This window comes from Opisthocomus hoazin, chromosome 5 (genome assembly GCF_030867145.1).
Source record: "Opisthocomus hoazin isolate bOpiHoa1 chromosome 5, bOpiHoa1.hap1, whole genome shotgun sequence".
NCBI lineage: Eukaryota > Metazoa > Chordata > Aves > Opisthocomiformes > Opisthocomidae > Opisthocomus > Opisthocomus hoazin.
The window spans coordinates 17,917,142-17,934,628 of record NC_134418.1 but is presented as its reverse complement, the minus strand read 5'-3'; the positions used below and the strand labels follow the sequence as shown (position 1 = coordinate 17,934,628).

The following is a 17,487-nucleotide window of genomic DNA, read 5'->3' as shown; positions in this document are numbered from 1 at the left end:
GCTCAGGTTCCCAAAGCAATTATGGCCTTTTTATAAACTTAAATTACAACATCCTTTTTCCAATTTTGTGAAATCTCAGGTTTAGTCTGGGCATGGAATTGCACTGATGTGGTAAACTGCTTTTTTGAGCTAGTTTTTCACAGCTACTCCCCTGTGCATGTGGGTTGGTTTTCTTAAAGCTTATGTCTAGGAGCTGGGTTGGGAGCACAGATGCAATTGCTGGTGCAGGAACTGAGAAGAAGGGAGGAAGAGCAAGACCTGTGCTTTGGTAAGTTAGCTGTTAGATTGGCTAAGCTGTATTATGAAATGACAGTTTCAGTAAGCTGTAAAGTCAGTGCCTTCACCACATCACTGTAACTGTTTTTTCTCCAGTGCTGTGGCTAGAGCTATCATGTGAATTTATAGTACTAGCTGAAGTGTGTTTATCAAAAATGCAGGTTTCACTGGCAGAGGTTGTATATAACAAGTAGCGGTGGTGTCATCGGGGTAGAACTGGGATAAGAAGAGGGACTTACAGTGCTCCTTTATTTGCTGATATGGTGTATACATTGAAAGATATCTGGTGTGTAACGTTGGAAATATGGGGGAAGATCGAGCAGCAGGAAGATACAAGATAAATTAGCCTCTTCTTTTTTCTGCCCACTCGTATACATTTAAGGAAATATTGTTTAAAAAGTCATTGCTGTTTTCATGCTGGGAAGTTAGGAGATGCTCTACTTGATGACGTGCCCATGTAAACAAGGAACACTGAGAATGTTTCTGAAGCAGATTTAAGGCCTGCTTTTTTGTTTTCTTAGGTGTCAGAAGAGTAATTCGTTTTCCCCTGAACTATTCCAGACTGGAAACTATCTAACAGTTTGATAATCAAAAGGATTGTTTGTGGGCAGGGAGGAGACAGAGGTTTTAGGGAGGGGAGGCTTGTACAGATTATCTACTAGAGACGACCGCAGAAAACTACAGTTGCAGACATTAACACTTCTCTGATGTGTTCCTGCACACTTTTTTTCGATTACATAAACACGGAATCTCATTTGCAGACAGGTATTATGTGGAAAATATGCAAGTTACTTTTTAATCAGTGTAGCATAGCTGATCATCTGAAAATCTTGCACTGTACACGGATCTGTAGTCCTTTCTCTCCAGTATCCTCAATGCTTGCCCTGATCTCGTTTAATATGGCCTGCCAGCTGTGCCTGGGTCAAAAAACATGCCTTGATAGCAATTGGAAAATTACAGTCCAGCTTCACAATTTCAACACTATTAGGAGAGAAGGGAGAAACTAATGAAAATGAACCTCAAGCAAAGTTTGAGGGAGTTGGGTTACATTCTGTGGGGAGGATGTTCAGAAGTGGCAGTACCACAGCTGGCTGTGGTAATAGGCTGGAGGGCAACTTAAGCAGTAGTGGTTCTTGGAGGCTAGAATATAACAAGAAATAAAATGAGCCTACGGTTGTGTGGTATTGAGACTCAGCTCATGTTTCCCAAACCTAAACTGCCTTCCACCCCTTGCAAATTAGACATCTATGTCCTTTCTGCCCATTGGGAATGTTTCCTGGCAAGTGGGTTGGGCATTTTCTGGGTGAGGTACTGAGCTGGCTCAGGAAACCTGAGCATGGGCAGTGCCAGACCAGTGCTTGAAACTGTCCTGACTGTGTTCTGTTTGTCTGTAGACTTTGACGGGAGACCCAAGGTATAACCAAAGAGCTGATCAGCAGCGTTCCCTGCCATGATGCGCAGGAGATGTGCTCTGGGCACAGCTAAACCCAGGGGTGCCAACTACAAGGAAGTGGTGGGTTAAGAGTTACGGGATGGTATTGTGACAAAGTGGCCTTGTTTGTTTGTCAGTCTAAGTAAAGAAGCCTCGTTGATAGGGTTTGTGTATTTTTTTTTTTTTTAAAGCAGAAGTACCATGTCCTAAAAATGCATGTATCTAGATAATTAGTACTACTGTGTGGTGTGTTTATTGGGGGTGGGGGTAACGTTAGGTGTGTTGAATGTAGCGTGGTGTCTGTGTACTAACAATTGCAACACAGAAATAAGCTCCATGTGCATTCATTTTTCTTCTCTAAAAGACTGGCCATCCTATTTAGTATCTCATAGCAAAGAGATAAGCAGCTTGGGCATCAACTTGGTCAAAGCCTAAGTTTTGCCTTTCAGATGCCAGTGCACAATCAGTCAGAGTACCCCATGTGAAGAAGGCAGTTCTATGTGTCCATCCCTCTGTTAACAAAACTAGTCAGGAAATCTAAACCACTAAAAGCATGAAAGCTCATTTAAAACTTCAGAGCGTACTTGTAGCATCTTGTATGGTGAGAATTGGGATGGAATAGGTTTTCTGGTAACATGCATCATGTGTGAACTCCTTTGAAACTTAGGGGTGACTGCAGACGTCTTACAGGTTTTCAGGCCACTCTGCTGAGGCTTTGTGATTTTCCTGGCTTAACAATGGTAGCTACGCTGCTGTTCATCCTCCCCCTTCATTTAATTTTTACAAGTTTTATCTACCTGCATAGCGTTGAGCCGCATTTGCATTTCTAACTTGCAGTTTGTGGAACTGATGGCGGGAGGTGTCATTGAACTCACTGGAGGAACAATGTTTTCACAAGCCCCAAAGGGACCTCTCAGTTCCTTCGTCGTCTTGACTGTTACGGAGCAGCTTGAGTTAATCATGTGGGAAACCATACGGATACTGCCTATTACTGGAAAAGTAGTCATTTGACTTTCTCTTTTCTTTGTTATAGACCATCAGAATTAGATAACAGCAGCCTAGCCCTCTCATTTTTTTGTCTCACAATTTGCTTAGATTGTTTACAGAGCAACAAATTCCTAGGTCTTGTTCAATGATGGCTTGTTCTTGAATGATGTCAGCCAAGGTAGTAAGAATTCAACAGATCTTTGCAACAAATCTTCTTTCTACAGTTCTCATATTGAATGTTTAATTACATTGAAAATTATGAGAATTAGAATTCTTTCCTCTCCCTTTTTCTCACTATATTTTTGCTTCTCAAGATGCTTTGTGTAGCTTTTAGATCTTAACAAGTGTGATGCTTTTTTTCTAAGTGAATATGCACTATTCCAAAGTTGCTGGAGCAAAATAAATGTATAAATATTACTGGGTTTTGTCATCCTTTTAGCAGTATTAAATCTTTCCGTATTGGTATTAAAGCCTTTGAATATACTTCTTCCTTTTCCACAAGTGAGTTATCTTCTTGTTAGAAGGGAAACCAGCTGCTATGAATATCAGCTATTGTAGTTTAAGCTCACTAATCTATCAGTAGATACATCTTAGTATAAGCCTACCAGTTACAAAAAACCCCACAAACTTGCTTTGACACTTTTTTGCAATATGCAGACATATTTCTTCTCATCTAAAAGCAGTTCTGTGATTAAATTATGACCTTTATTGCATCATAATATCTCTCTCTTCCCTGAAAAGATGCCAAATTATTTTATTTTTGTGAACCTTAAACAGAGATTACAGTTGTGAATGTGAGTTACTGCCACTAAGTATTGCTTTGGCTGTTTACCTCAGCTGAAAGATGCCCGGGTGTACCTGTACAGAACAAATACAAACTTGAGGCCAAATTAACTCTCGTCAGAGTAGCAACCTTTACTTTTGCTTTGATTTTTGAGTGAAGTAGTGATCTCTCTAGTACTTTGAACCAATATGCATGCTAGAGTTCTCAAACATGTGGAAAATTGTGGCCCTTGTAGAAGTGGGAAAACAGAGAGAGGGAATTCAGAGGGATCGCTGTGAAGCTGCCAGAACACCAGTCACTGAGGTAATTAAAAGCTGGTTCCAGCAGGGCTCCAGGCTCCAGCATGTCGTTCCCAATTATCTGTGTTCATGTTTCCAATAATTCGAGGTATGCAATATAACAGCAGATTATCTGTGCTTTCCACAGTTTACAGCAGCTTCCAAGGAGAGAAAGGAGTAGGAAAAATTCTGTTGTGCTGAGTACTTACTACTTTGATCAAAGTTACAAGTCCAGTATGCCTGCACAACCCACACTATCAAGAAGTTGCTCTGTCTCTGCGGTCTGCTAAAACAGACGAGCATATACAGAGCACCAAGTTAAATCTTTGCCCGTAATCTGTTGTAAATCCTTACCAGATGGTGGCCTAGGGTGAACTTTAGGTAGCTACTGCAGACAAAGTAAGTGGTAAAAAATAGCTGCCGTGACACAAACAATGTGCTACAGAAGTTTTGCTGCCTTCAGAAAATGAGAGAATGTAGTTTCTGTGTGGAATAAATCTTCAAAGCTTTCTATTTGACTTTGTGTCTGCGTGATACATGCAAATTTGTTACAGCCTCCTAAGCAAAGATTTTTCTAAAAGCTTCTCTCTTTTTGTTCCTTTTCCAAAACTTCAGCAAGAACAGAACTTTCTTTGTAGCAAAGAACAACTAGAAAGTCTCTGCAAAGGTTATTTTCAAAGGAGAAATCTTTCATTCTGGGTGTCCTGTAACAGTCAATATTGTAGCTGTTTCTTTTTTTCTGTAAACCTTTTCCTGGCTAGGCTCTTGAAAGTTGAGCATGTTGATGGAAAGCGGAATGTGCCTAAACAGAAAATGTGACTGCACTAAAGGAATAAACTCAGCTTTGGGGCAGCTGTAAGGTGTGAGGATTTTCTGTGGAAGACTTCTTGACTAATAACAACCTTGAGGAAGCTAACTGTATAAAATTTCCATTGTTTCATCCATATTTTTTGGAAATTGGGGAACTTCTTGTGTGCACGAATGAAGTTCATTGACTGTTACTATTATCTGATCCATTGCTGTGTAATTTCTTCAGTGGATCAATGGTATTTTCCGTCAGAAAGGGTGCAGGGCGGATCTGCTTATTTTCATGTGCTGGTTCTTTCAGCAGCTGTTGCTGCCCTGCAATTCCTCATCTTCAGCAGCTGCACCATGCTTAGTCCTACCTGCGCTGTGGTTAAAGCTCACTCTGTTTAGACCACTCCTACAGTTTCAATCCTGCTCATAGCTGTTCTCTTTCTTACCTACGTATTGCAGCTCTGCCCCCTCACTGCGTCCAGTGTAAGCTAGGACTCATTTCTAGCTAGTCTAGTAGCTTGTCCTTTCAACTATGAATGAAGCAGTATGTGCTTTACAAGTTTGCTGAGACCTTAAAAATGCATTTACTATATTTTTGCTGGTGTTATATTGTGTGTTGCTGGATTCTGAGACCGAGCCAGAGTACTGTAGGATAACTGTATTTTTCTTGCTTTGGATCAGCATGTAATTAAAGAATGCAGAGTCAGAGAATGGGAATGGACGATGGTTGTGTTGAGAGGAAACAGTATACTGAAGGCAGAAGAGGGTGAAATGACAGGTTGCAGTAGCAAATGAGATGAGAAGTTAAAATACTTAAGCAATTTAGCATGTATTTGTTATTTTTTACTTCCATTCAAATAAGTTCTTCCAGCCGTTGTTGAATAACATGTTCTAGGGCTTTATTTTGCGTCAGTGGTGAGGTGAAGCAGCAAGGTTCCTTTCTTACTTGCCTTTTTTTCTTGTCCAAAGCATGGCTGATGGTTTAAGGTTATAGTTTTTGCACATTGTTTCTTTAATGCAGGTGAATAAGCATGTGATTGAACAGAGGATTTCCTTTCACGATCTCTGTAGTGTAAGTAGGTGGCCTCGTGTGGGGGCTTCAGAAGCGAGGGAAGGTAGGTGTCACTCAGGAGTTGTTCTCGAAAGGAAATGGGCCAGAATGGCCTCTTGCGAGGAGCAGGAGGGTGGAGGTCAAACCAGCCTAATGTTCCTAGTAACTCGAGGAAAAAACCTGGGAATTGCACAGAGAGGTAGCTTGCCTTAAAGTTGTGGGGAGAATGTATCTGAGAAGGCTGGGGTTTTTTTTCTTTCAGGACAAGGGTTATGGCCCAAGTCTGAGGGAGATGTGAAGAAGGGAGTGAACCTTTTGAATCTGGGGTTGGAAAGGAACGTTCTGGTGAATGCATGGATTAGACTCCTCAGCTGTGGAATAAAGTGGTCTTTTATTGTGTGGGAAGTGGGAAGATCTCTTTACCTCTGAGACTTCCTACCTGGCCGACACAGTGAGTTTTCTTCTTGCTCTGCAGAAACAGTACAGACCACACAGGGTGAGTAATGTGGCAGGACCTTCTCTGCAGTCTCTGTACCAGCGTACATGGTGGATTCTTTGGCCATCAGCGTTACAGAGCTCCCGCCTTGCTCTTCAGTGGAACCAGAGCCGAGCAATCGCTGTGCCATTCGGGACAGTAAGAGTGAGCAGAGCTGTTAGGTAGTTACGTGGCAGTAAAGGTGAGGACCCTGGGTTACCGGCTGAAGGAGACCTTTTCAGTGGGAGCTAAATCTGACCGTAGTAAAGGCTAATGGCTAGAGGCTTTCTAACTTTGGGGAAGCAACCAAAGCCCCCACCCAGGTCAAAGCAAGTATTTTAAAATGGCAACAAACTGACCTCGCAGTAAAACTTGCTGTAAGATACCTGAAACATTTTTATCTCTGATGTCTGAAACGCTAATGGAGCTTTCCTGGTTTTCTTGGACTTGCAGGAGTTATTCATTAGTCTGAATCTTAATTAGAGAGGGGAAAAAACAAGCTTGAAGTAATTTTAATTAATTATTTTCAGACTAATTATTGCTACTTATTTATGACACTGTGGTCAAACTGACCCGTATTCAGAGACATGCTGTACCGTTCAGTGTGGGTGTAGTCCATTGACTCTATCCATTATAGATGAAGGGGAATGGGATGAAATACTATAAGATGTATTAGAATGAGATAGCATTAAAGCAGTTATTAATTTATCATGTATATTATCTGTGTAATTATTCCCTGTTCCTCTGAAAAATCTCCATTCAGTGCAACATGAATGCTTCAGTCATGGTTCTTATTGGTTTGCTTGACGTCCTTTTCAGAATAGAAGCCTAATATGTTATATTATGCATAAAAAGATAAATTAATTTCTAGCATAATTTGATTAATGCTGGAGTTGCACTATAACTGAATGGGCTCAATGGAATTGTTTGAGTGAAGATGAAGCATAGCGTTGCCAAAGGTTTTACTCCAACTGTTTTCCTGTCACCTAGATTTGAAAAGCTTTCTTGACAGAAGAATTTGTGACTAATTTATATTGGTACTTAACAAGCAGACAGCTTATTTTTAAATCTTTGTTATTTCTTCTGTCCTTTTCTGTAGAGCCATTCTACGAAGCAAGCCTAGTGGTAACCTCATTTTCTTGTCTGGGTAATGAGATCCTGAATGTATGTACACAAAACGTGTGCAATGCAGGAGCTGGTGATTATGTTTTCTTAACCGGGGCTCCTCAGAGGTGCTTAATATTTCATCACATATTGCATTGGTAAATTAACAGTTCATCTGGCTAGTTAGATTTACGAGGGCAGATGGCATTTCGCATGTGTGATGAGAGCAGGAAGGAGACAGAGCAAAGCAGTAATGTAATTAGCCATGTAAATGAGCCTCACAAGGTAAATCTCTTTAACCCCAGTGATAAAATGTGTTCTGTGCTAAAGCCTTGGATTACTGGTCCTGTGAAACAATGTCTGCAGCTGGTCAAGCCGAGATTTCAGAAGTAATCCTGTTAATTTGAAAATAGAGGACACCCCTTTTTATCACACCTTCCTAGCACTTTTATCAGCCTCAAGGTGGTACTCTACCAGTAATGCAAAGAGAGTCCTGTGGAGTTACCTTAGTTCAGTTTTTAATGAAAACTTTCTTGAATGCTGGAGATGAGTTGTTCTAGCTAGGGAGGAAAGATGCTTCATAGAAGCAAACCAAAATGACAGGCTGAATTGAATGTGAGCTGAGGTGTCTCTTCACTGTGCTACAGTGAGAGCAGCATAACCATACGTGAAAACATGATGCTTGTGCTTTCGCAGTACCTGGCACGGGATGTTCCCCTGCCTAACCCTTAAGCGCTGCAGTAGTGACTGTGGTTACTGTCAATGTGTGTAAAACCTAATAAAACCATAGAGTGGTTTGGGTTGGAAGGCACCTTTACTGATCATCTGGCCCAACCCCCCTGCAGTGAGCAGGGAGATTCTTGATGCTGCAAAACCACTAAGGCATGTTTGTGCTTACAGATGTGTGAGCGAGAAACTGCAGGTTATCTCACATTCAGTTATAGCCAAAATTATTTTCTTGTGGGAATATGTATGACTTCCACATTTCATTTGAAATTAATTAACTGGGAATATGTCTGATACAGTTGATAAGGAAGACATATTGAAATAGTAAATTCATGGCAAAGACTGGTCAATCGCTGTGTCCTGCCTGGTGAGAAGAACACCCTGAAGCATCATGTTACTTATGAAAAATCATTGCAAAGTAATATAAGTAGTATATCTTCATTCAGCAGGGAAATCTCATATTCTGGAAAGTTAAGGGGAAAAAATGGGCTATGTAATAAGTGACCATTGTGCTATGTATGAAACCTGTATTGTTCTCACTGTTTAATTTATTCCCTGTGGGAAGTTCTCCTACCTATTTTCAGGCTTTCTTTTTTATAATATACCTAAAGATGTTTTAGTTTCTGATGAAAAGGCTTTACAGTCTCTAAATTTCAAAAACACATTGAAAATGCTGTTTTCTGCATCAGTTTGTCATAGTGTATTCAGGATTATTTCTGTCATTTTTTTGACTGTCAGGCTATAAATTATGGAAGCGGTATAATTAAAAAACTGTGAATCGGGAACATTCTGAGCAATTTAAGCATATCACAAGTATTCAGAGCAGTTTTGGGGTGTTGTTTTGTTTTGTTTTATTTTTGAAATATTGGTTGTTCTCCTTGGAGATACTCAGAACCTGACTGGACATGGCCCTGGGTAACCTGTGGTGGATGACTGCGCTGAGCTGGGGGGTTGGACTGGGCGATCTGGAGGGCTTGCTTCCATCCTCAGCTGTTCCATTTCTCTTGAGTAGTTTGACATATGCATACGCATATGCATACAGATGTCCTTAAATATATATGTGTGTATAGATATATGTAAAATGGGGTTTTTAAAAAATTTAATTTAATGGGGATAGACACTGAACTATAAGAGTGGGTAAAAACTTTCAACTTTTAACAGAAAAGGCTAATGCTTTTAAAATTTTATCTTGTACTAATTCCCAACAATAGGAAATGTATTGAAGGAAGTTTTTGTCAGTAATAAAATTCAGCTTTCTTACATGCTTTCTGGCAGTGCTGTCAGTCCTCCATTAAATAATTTATAGTAAAATGTCATGACAATTGTAGGATAACTTTGGAATAATTCAGATCAGAGGGGACCTCTGGAGATCATCAGGTCCAACCCTTTTCCAGAGCAGGGTGAACCTCTGAGTTAGGAGTAGCCTGGAAGTGAGGTCTGGTTGCTTGGGGTTCTCCCAGTTAGCTTTGGAGTTGCACCAAGGAGGGTGATGCCACAGCATGCTGGCCCGTGCACAGTCTGCACTGCTTCAGAGAGCTGGAGAGGGACGGTTTACAAGGGCAAGCAGTGATAAGACAAAGGGTAATGGGTTTAAACGAAAAGAAGGTAGATTTAGATTAGATAGAAGAAAGAAACTCTTTACTATGAGGGTTTTGAGGCACTGGAACAGGCTGCCCAGAGAAGCAGAAGCTGTGGATGCCCCCTGCTTGGCAGTGTTGAAGGCCAGGTTGGATGGGGCATTGAGCAACCTGGTCTAGTGGAAGCTGTCCCTGCCTAGGGCAGGGGGGGCTGGAACTAGGTGATCTTTAAGGTCCCTTCCAACCCAAACCATTCTATGATTTGTGCCACTGAGGATCCCAGAAGCTATTCCTTTTTCTTTCTCCCCATCACATTCTCATTTAAGGTTTCTCTTTAGTGGCTATTCTGCAGTGTGTTGTCACAAAATGCTAAATGGTTGAATAAATAGGTAAACAAGAGGCTGTTGTACCCCTTTTCCTGGTTGCTAAAAGGCATCTAGAAGTAAAAAAAATTCATTGCATTTATATTTTATGCACCAACATTTCTTCCATTATTTCTTAAATTTATTTACTTGGTAGGTGTATAGATATGAACAAGAAGAAAGAAATGTTACCTCTGCTGAAGAAGAAAAAATTGTCTAATAACCAGTGTGAATTACATCTTTGGGTTTATGCAGTTCTGCCTCACTTGGCCGTATACCTCCTTGCCGCTGAAACTCCCAGAGAAACCCGGATGCTGCCTGGGATGGTCTTGATATAGGGAGGGCTCTGCTGGTCCCAGTGGGCGAGATGTCTCAGAGCTGCAGTGGTGGGTCAGCTGTGTGTTGCCCATGCGGTGGTGCGTGCCCCTTGCTTCAGCAGTCTCCTGACTCTCAAGATAGAGCTTGAAAGGGTTTTCAGGGATCGCAACTCATTTGTTCTTCCCAAGCACTTATGCTACATCTGGTTTGGGTTTACTTCTGTTGTTGCAGGATTCAGCCTTATGTTCTACCTTATGTATGGTCTTTCCAAAATGACGTTGCCTCACCACAGAGTGTCCTTGTCACCTACTGCTAGCACTCTCTGTGTTACCGAATATGCTTCCTGTGTGTGGATGATTTGTGGCGTGACACTCCTGTGATAAGTCAACAGATTCTATTTTTTTTTTTAATGGTAGTCTTGCTGGCTGCAGCTTCGTTGCAGGGGAGCACCTTCCTTAAAACAGCAGTTGTCGCCTCGCTGCTGTGTGTTTTCTTTCCTTGGACACAGTTTTTTATGGGGAACTGTTCAGGATCTCTTCAACTTGCAGATCAGTTGAGTCCACATCCCCTCTGCAGGGTGCTGGGGAGAGAGTACTACGGGTGCTGTTTGCTCAGGGGTTTGTTTTCCTGAGCCATGTCGAGGATTAGGGAGGAGCGAGATCACAGCCCCTGTGAGCTGACTGAACGTACTTCGTGAGTGCTGCAACAAATTCAGAGAGGGCTTGGATTTTTGGGAGGTGAACAGGCAGTTTTGAACCTTCAGGTCCTTTATTGATCCCAAGGATAGGTAACTTACTGGAGGTTTTTATTGAGTATATTTGTTTGTGTGTGGGGAGACTAACGGTGGGGCAATAGTGCTGGGAAGTGCTGATGGCTCTCAGTGCGGGGTGTCACAGAAATGACTGGGACCCACAGTTCCCAGCATTGTTCCCATAGGGTTGTCAAAACCTTGGTAAGGGTAGGCTGGTGATGTCCCGAAAAGGGCATCTGTTCATTGCAGCTGCTGGGGTTTACTGCAAGAAACTGGTGTGATTAAGTGATATTTATAATGTGAAGTGGCACGATTTGTGTTAAATTCCCACTTTCTTTTTTTGGTCGTGGCTGTATTTTGTCTATATTGTGAAAAAGTGTAGAAATGAGTGTGTTGGAGCTGCATGCACAGTAAGTTGGCACGTGTTAGGCTTTCGGATTTGTTTTGGTGGTGTTTCATACTCTCATGCAAAGTCTATTGGTCCAAAGACCAAAAAAAAAAGAAAAAAAGGTTGGGATAATGTTGGTAAGGTAAGGGCCTGCTTTCTTGTACCATTCAGTCAAGAAGTCGTCATCAACATGCTTGTTTTGCACATTATGTATCTAATGCTGCGTGTGTGTGTGTGTATATATGTATGCCTGTATGTACTTGGTGTATACATGAAGGAAAGTTGATATCCAGAACATAGTCCAAGTAATTGATAGTTTTGTGATTAACTTTTGATAATGATTTTATGCTACAGAGGATGACCTCAGAAAAACCTTCACTGTATTTCAGTGGGAACTGATTAATTGATAGATAACCTGGTTGTCTTCCTGTGAGCTCGTAAAATACACAGTTGATTAAAAATGTTGTTACTAGACAGGTTTATGGAAACACTTATGTGCTTGTCTATCCTGTTGATGTCTGTTCTTAATTTCATCTTGGCTACTGAACAGTACGATTCACACCATCCTCTTCCCCTCATTTTTATAATTTATATTGTTTAAAACTCTGGAATATTCTTGCTTATTTTCAGATCTCATCAGAAAACTAGCACAGCACAAGTTTGGAAATACACAGGGCGATTATCAAAAGGTAAATTGTCTATGTGTATCTGCACAAAATAATGAAAAACTTTGAAATTCAATTTTTTTTTCTAAAACAGGAAATGGTATTTTAAAGCTATAAAAACATGATGTGAGAATGATATTTGTGAATAACAAGTCTGGTGGTTTCATACAAAATGTGGGACCAAAACCTTTCAAGAAATATTACAAAGAAAATTTCATAAGCCACTGTAAAGAAGCTGCACATAGTTAAGGCTCACTTTTAAGTTCCAGCTGTAATGTGATTGTTGTGTCTGTTGCACAAAGATTGAAGGCTCTTTGTATTGAAAAATACTGCTTTTATTTGAAAACACTTAGAGAGAACTATTCCAGCTCAGCTCTCATGTTAGCTTCAGCTGTTGTCCTCAAAAAGCTGAATTTATATGCTGGTTCTGGTGCCTTTGTAAAACTAAGTTTCCAATAGCTTACTTATAAAGTACATTTTAGTTTATGTACCATGCTAATCACACAAAGGGTATTTTCCATTCTCTCTTTAGGTTTGTGATTATCCTGTAACAGTTGAAATTCTTAGCAAGAGAAGATAGAATGTATCGTGCATCTGATTTTAGGCTGTTCCCAAGGCCAGTAGCCCATTTTTGAAGCAGTATCACTGGTTGAGTTCTTGCAGTAGGAAACTTAACCATGACCATGCAATAGACAGGTGACTTTGTACGAGCTACTTGCTTGTAGTTCCTGCAGTACGGTGTACCTGTCAGGAAGATGAGCATGGCACTTGGCACACGGGTACTGAGCTATCGCCTTGAATCAGGATGACCTGAATGATCTTGGGATTTGAAGGGGGAAAGCCTTGTGCTTCCATGTCTTCCCAGCAGCGAACCTATTGTTCCAGTAGCTTGATAACCTCTACGTGACACCCAAGTCTGTGGATGTTGTTGTTGTGTTGCATCAAGTGACTCTTGCCGACCCCGTGTGCTTTTTTGGTGGGGCTCTGACAGTGGTGACTGTGCCTGCACAGGGAGAAATGTAGGGTCAACTTGGTTGGCAGAGTCTTTGGACAAAACTGTTAGACTGTAGGTGGCATGCATGAGCACAAGTATGATATTTAGTAACTAGTACATAAATCATGAGAAATTTGACACTAGTGACAGCTGTAATCCTGTGTAGGGGAGGCCCTTGTTAAGATACTGTGTGATTGTAAGGTGGCAAACACAGTATTAGGTGTGCTTAAGAAGCAAAACAGATATAGGTCCTAGTTCTGACTGAATTTAATGCAAAAATTTTAAACAAATTTGGAGAAGGAAAATATATCAGGACAAGTGTAGAGTCACTCAGAAGACAGATGCATCAGTGAGAGGTAGCTGTGAAGAGGCCAGCATGGCTGTAGATGTGGCCCTGGAGGAATTTCCAGTGGGGACAGGGAAGCATGAACGTCACTGAAGGGTGCGGGTAAGTAGTTGAAATGTTGTCTGTGGTTTTGATCACTCAGTTTCAGGGAGAATGAACTTGGACTAGGGTGAGTTCAGAAGGTGTCTTTTAGGGTGGTCAGGGAAACATGCAGGTCTTCAGAGGAGACTGAAAGAGTTTGCTTAGGAAAATAATTGATAAGGGGTGCGATTACTGTTTTAAACACCAGGAAGAAAATACTGCTATTTGGGCAAAAGGTGGTGCTATCACAGAAGCGAAGGGGCAGAAATGGGCCACGTGTAAATCCGTGTGAGAAGACTCGCTCACCAAGCGCTGTGAACAGCCCTTCAGTAGCAAGAACAGGAAACCTACTTCTCTTATTTATCCTGTTGAATTTATGCTGTCATTCCTCTCTATATATTTTTTTTTTTTAACGTGTTTGTAGAATGTGTTAGTGACCCAGGAGGCTCTTCCCGCTTCTCTGCTGTGTGTCCCAGTGTTCCCAGTTGGACTCTTACCATCGATGTCTCACCGGCCCTTGTCAGGGGCAGCAATCTGCCAGGACAGCCCAGCAGCAGAGCGCAGATGCCATGCCCGCGCAGGGGGAGCCAGCTCGCTGCTGCTGCCATTGCTTTACTGCTACTGGGAGATGTGCTTGCTTAAAATGTTCAAAATGATACTTGGTACCAGATTTATAAGGGAGGGTAAGGATTTGTTTTCCTCTCATTAAAAATATAGTTCCAAATATGATTTTGAACATTTTAAGTATGTTGTACAGTAGAGGTTTCATAAAGATGCGTGTGATGCTGGAAAAAAATGTCTTACAGCTTGAGAACATTCCTGATTCTCACACATCAGACTTTGGGTATTGCCATCTTTATCTTGTCCGCTTCCTTTTTTTCTTCCACTTATGAGAAAGGGGGAAGTGTTATTTGCTGTGAACTTGTCATACAGAGATGAAGGGGAAAAATACAAGAAATTTTATGTCCATTGTGGAAACAAATGGGAAATTGGGTGGTTCTGAAATTCCTGACGTTGAATATTTGTTTGCCATGTTTTTCTGAAATTACAGATAAGAAAACAGTTAAGAACCTCTCAAATAGACTTCTTCAGTCTTTCTTGAATGCCTTTTCTTTTTTAATTTTGAATAATTTAAAATAACCCCCTACATAATTAGTTAAAAGTGAGGGTGAATTTTGTGCGTGGTATGTTAAGATCCCCAAACTGCTGTTCAAGCTGCCAAAATAAAATAAGCATTGAAAAGCAAAAGTTAGTCAGGAATACCATATCAGTTATGGCAGGTGGAATTTGTGAAGAAATCACTAAGCCACAAAGTAATGCAATCTCTGGCCTTCTTTTCTGTGAGATGTGTTGGGAATTATATGAAACAGATGCTCAGTGCGGAAATAACTCATCTGTTGTTGTTTTAAGATGGATATGTTTGTTGGACAAATCCTAGATTCCTTTGACTTATCAAGGAAACCAGAAACTATCTGCTATGTATTTTATTGCAAATATTTTTTCATGATTATTTAATGATGCTTCTGTGTATTATTTTACTTTAGTGGCTTTTTGTTGTTGTTTCTGTGTTGTTAATTGTTTTGCTCATGCTTAATTGTTCATTATTCACGTGATCTGTTTTTGTGCATGCTGCCTGTGTATTATACACATTCTCCATTTGTTTTGACTTCCACAGCCAGAAAATGTTGTCCTGACTCTTCAGGTAATGTCTTATGGTAGATGTACAGCTTTGAAAAGAAACTAACCGTGTCTGTATGCACTACTTCTATTAAAACTTCCATAGCGATTTTTAATGTTATTTTAAATAGTGATTTATTTTAAAATAATTTATGTTGTCAAATAATTTCTGAAGTGTACAGCTAACTAGAAAACAAACAGTAATTCTTTTGCAAAATTTAGCCAAATTCTTCTTCCAAGCATCTAGTTTGTTTTCTTCAGAAGGGATAATAGCTTTTAACCAGCAGTTAATAATAATAATAAAAAAAATAGGTTTCATCCTAGAATTGGTAATTAGGTCAGAAATTTGCAACTCTGCTAATTGTGATGGTTGCTGTATTTGGATCAGCTGGTAATTAGGGATTATGATGAAGGGCATCAGCAAAGCTGGAACTGGAGCATAATTGATAGCTTGTGAGAAATTGTAACTTATTTTGCAGGACAGTACGCAGCCTGGATTTGATCCTTTTATTGCCAAGTTGCCATTGTGCTGGTGGATTTGTAAAATGGAAGAGGACTCAAAGTCTTAGTGTGACGATCAGTTCTCCTGAAATAGGAAAAGGAAACGAGAACAGAGATTTATAAGGGAAGAAGGACCCCTGGGCCATACCCACGCTGTGCTGTGTAGCTGTGGGCGCAGACACCTGGGATGGGTTGGCTTGCGTTTGCAGCAGAGGGAAGCAGCACGGCCAGCTTGCAGCTTGTCCCCTGGGAGCGACCCCTGGGAGCCCACGTCGCCTTGCGCAGGGCTGGGCCCAGCTGCTTGACCCTGGGATGCTTGCACTGCTTCCAGTGTAAAAGCTTGTTAGGGTATTGCATCTCATCGTTCCTTCTCACTCCTTCCAGCTTTTGGAAGCGTCCATTTAGTTGCTAGTGCTTTGTTGTCTGGCAGCAGAATAAATGTCTTTACCTGAGAAAGCTTAAAATCCCCTCCTTCATGTTTTCCAGTCCCTAAGCAGTTTTAACTCCAGCCATCTGGAGAAACCTCTGCCATTGGAATCGCTCATCCAGTGCAGTACTTCCCTTTGCAGTTCATACGAATCTTTCTACTCAGAACTGATTAAAAAGGAGAACAAGCCGAGCCTCCCTCCCGCTTCCCAAATGAAGTGTTGATTTAGGCAGCCTTGCTGACATTTGTGGAGCCTTTTTGGAGACAGATGTGAGAAACAGTAAATTTGTGGTCCAGGAAATAAAATTTTTAACCTATTTCAATTGCATTGATGCACATTTGTTTCTTGTGAGCATATTTCTCTCTTAGTAGTCACTCCTGTAATTTACCTAGCTAATATTCTAGCTAAATAATTATTAGCTATCAATATCTACATGGTATGTATCTTTTTGTTAGAAAAGTTGTCAATTATTGACAAAATGCACCAAGTCCATAACTTTGGTAACTTAGTAGATGGTTTAGTCTGTAGTTTGATTTTTAATTATTTGCTCTATTTTGCTTGCAGTTACTGTGTGATATCTGCTGTTACCACTATTTTTGTCTGAATTACAGGCCATCTACTATGAAATTGGTTTTATACTCTCCGCAGCCTTGGGATTGCTATTTATTTTGTTACTGCCTCTTGTGGGACTTTGCTTCTGTATGTGTCGTTGCTGTGACAACTGTGGTGGGGAAATGCATCAAAGACAGAAGAAGAATGCTGACTGTCAGAGGAGCTGTTTTGCAACATTTCTTTTTGTTGCTTCTTTAATAATAAGGCAAGTGTAATAAAGAGAACAATGTGAAGCTTGGTGTAGCACGAATTTTGCAGTGTTGTATGACAAATAATGTTACTGTTTTAGCCTACAGGTGCAGAAATTATTTCATTAGACTAAGTAATATTATTGCTTATTAAAGAAAATGTGACCGCATTATAAAAACACTGCTACCATTGCTGTCCACAGGTCATTCTGTACTCACTTGAGAGAAATGTAGGTGTGAAACAAAAAAAAAATTGTTTGAATTTGGCAAATAAAGTTTTTGCCAGTCTCAAAATGGCAATTGCAGAGTGTTACATTAAACTTACGAACATAAGATACTGTGGCCTATGTTCAATTACCATCCCGTAGAGAACTTGAGGTACAACATGCTGCTTTGCTCTTGGTAGCGCAGCTGTGGTGAGAAAAGCAGTTGTGTAACCACCTCCGGTATGTGCTGTCCTCCAGATTTTGTTATGAGTTCAAAATAATGGGTTGTCTTTTGGGCACTGAGTTATTTAAAGTGTGCTTGCTCTCACTGTAAAATCCTGGAGTTTGGAGATGTTTTTGTGCTATTGGTGTTAGGAGCATCCATTATTCACCTGCTCTGGGCTGGGTGTATAATGGGTGATGAGGGACTACAGTCAAGACTTTCCTTTTCCTTGTAGATACTTTCAAAAGACATTGTTTGC

General features: G+C 40.7%; 1 protein-coding gene across 16 annotated transcripts in view; it reads left to right on the top strand.

The window, feature by feature from the left end:
- Positions 1 to 17,487, top strand: part of PROM1 (prominin 1) — a 65,317-nt gene that overhangs the window by 13,323 nt on the left and 34,507 nt on the right. For 10 of the 16 annotated variants that reach the window (XR_012763971.1, XM_075420587.1, XM_075420581.1 and 7 more), the window contains exons 3-5: positions 11,938 to 11,996; positions 15,069 to 15,095; positions 16,611 to 16,816. Coding sequence is in view for 15 of the 16 variants with exons in the window: in XM_075420587.1 (XP_075276702.1) it covers positions 11,938 to 11,996; positions 15,069 to 15,095; positions 16,611 to 16,816 (292 nt within the window). In the remaining variant the exon portion in view is untranslated. Of the gene's footprint in view, positions 1 to 194; positions 269 to 11,937; positions 11,997 to 14,058; positions 14,077 to 15,068; positions 15,096 to 16,610; positions 16,817 to 17,487 lie in introns of those variants that run through there. The other 6 variants (XM_075420588.1, XM_075420585.1, XM_075420582.1 and 3 more) reach the window with 4 other exon arrangements.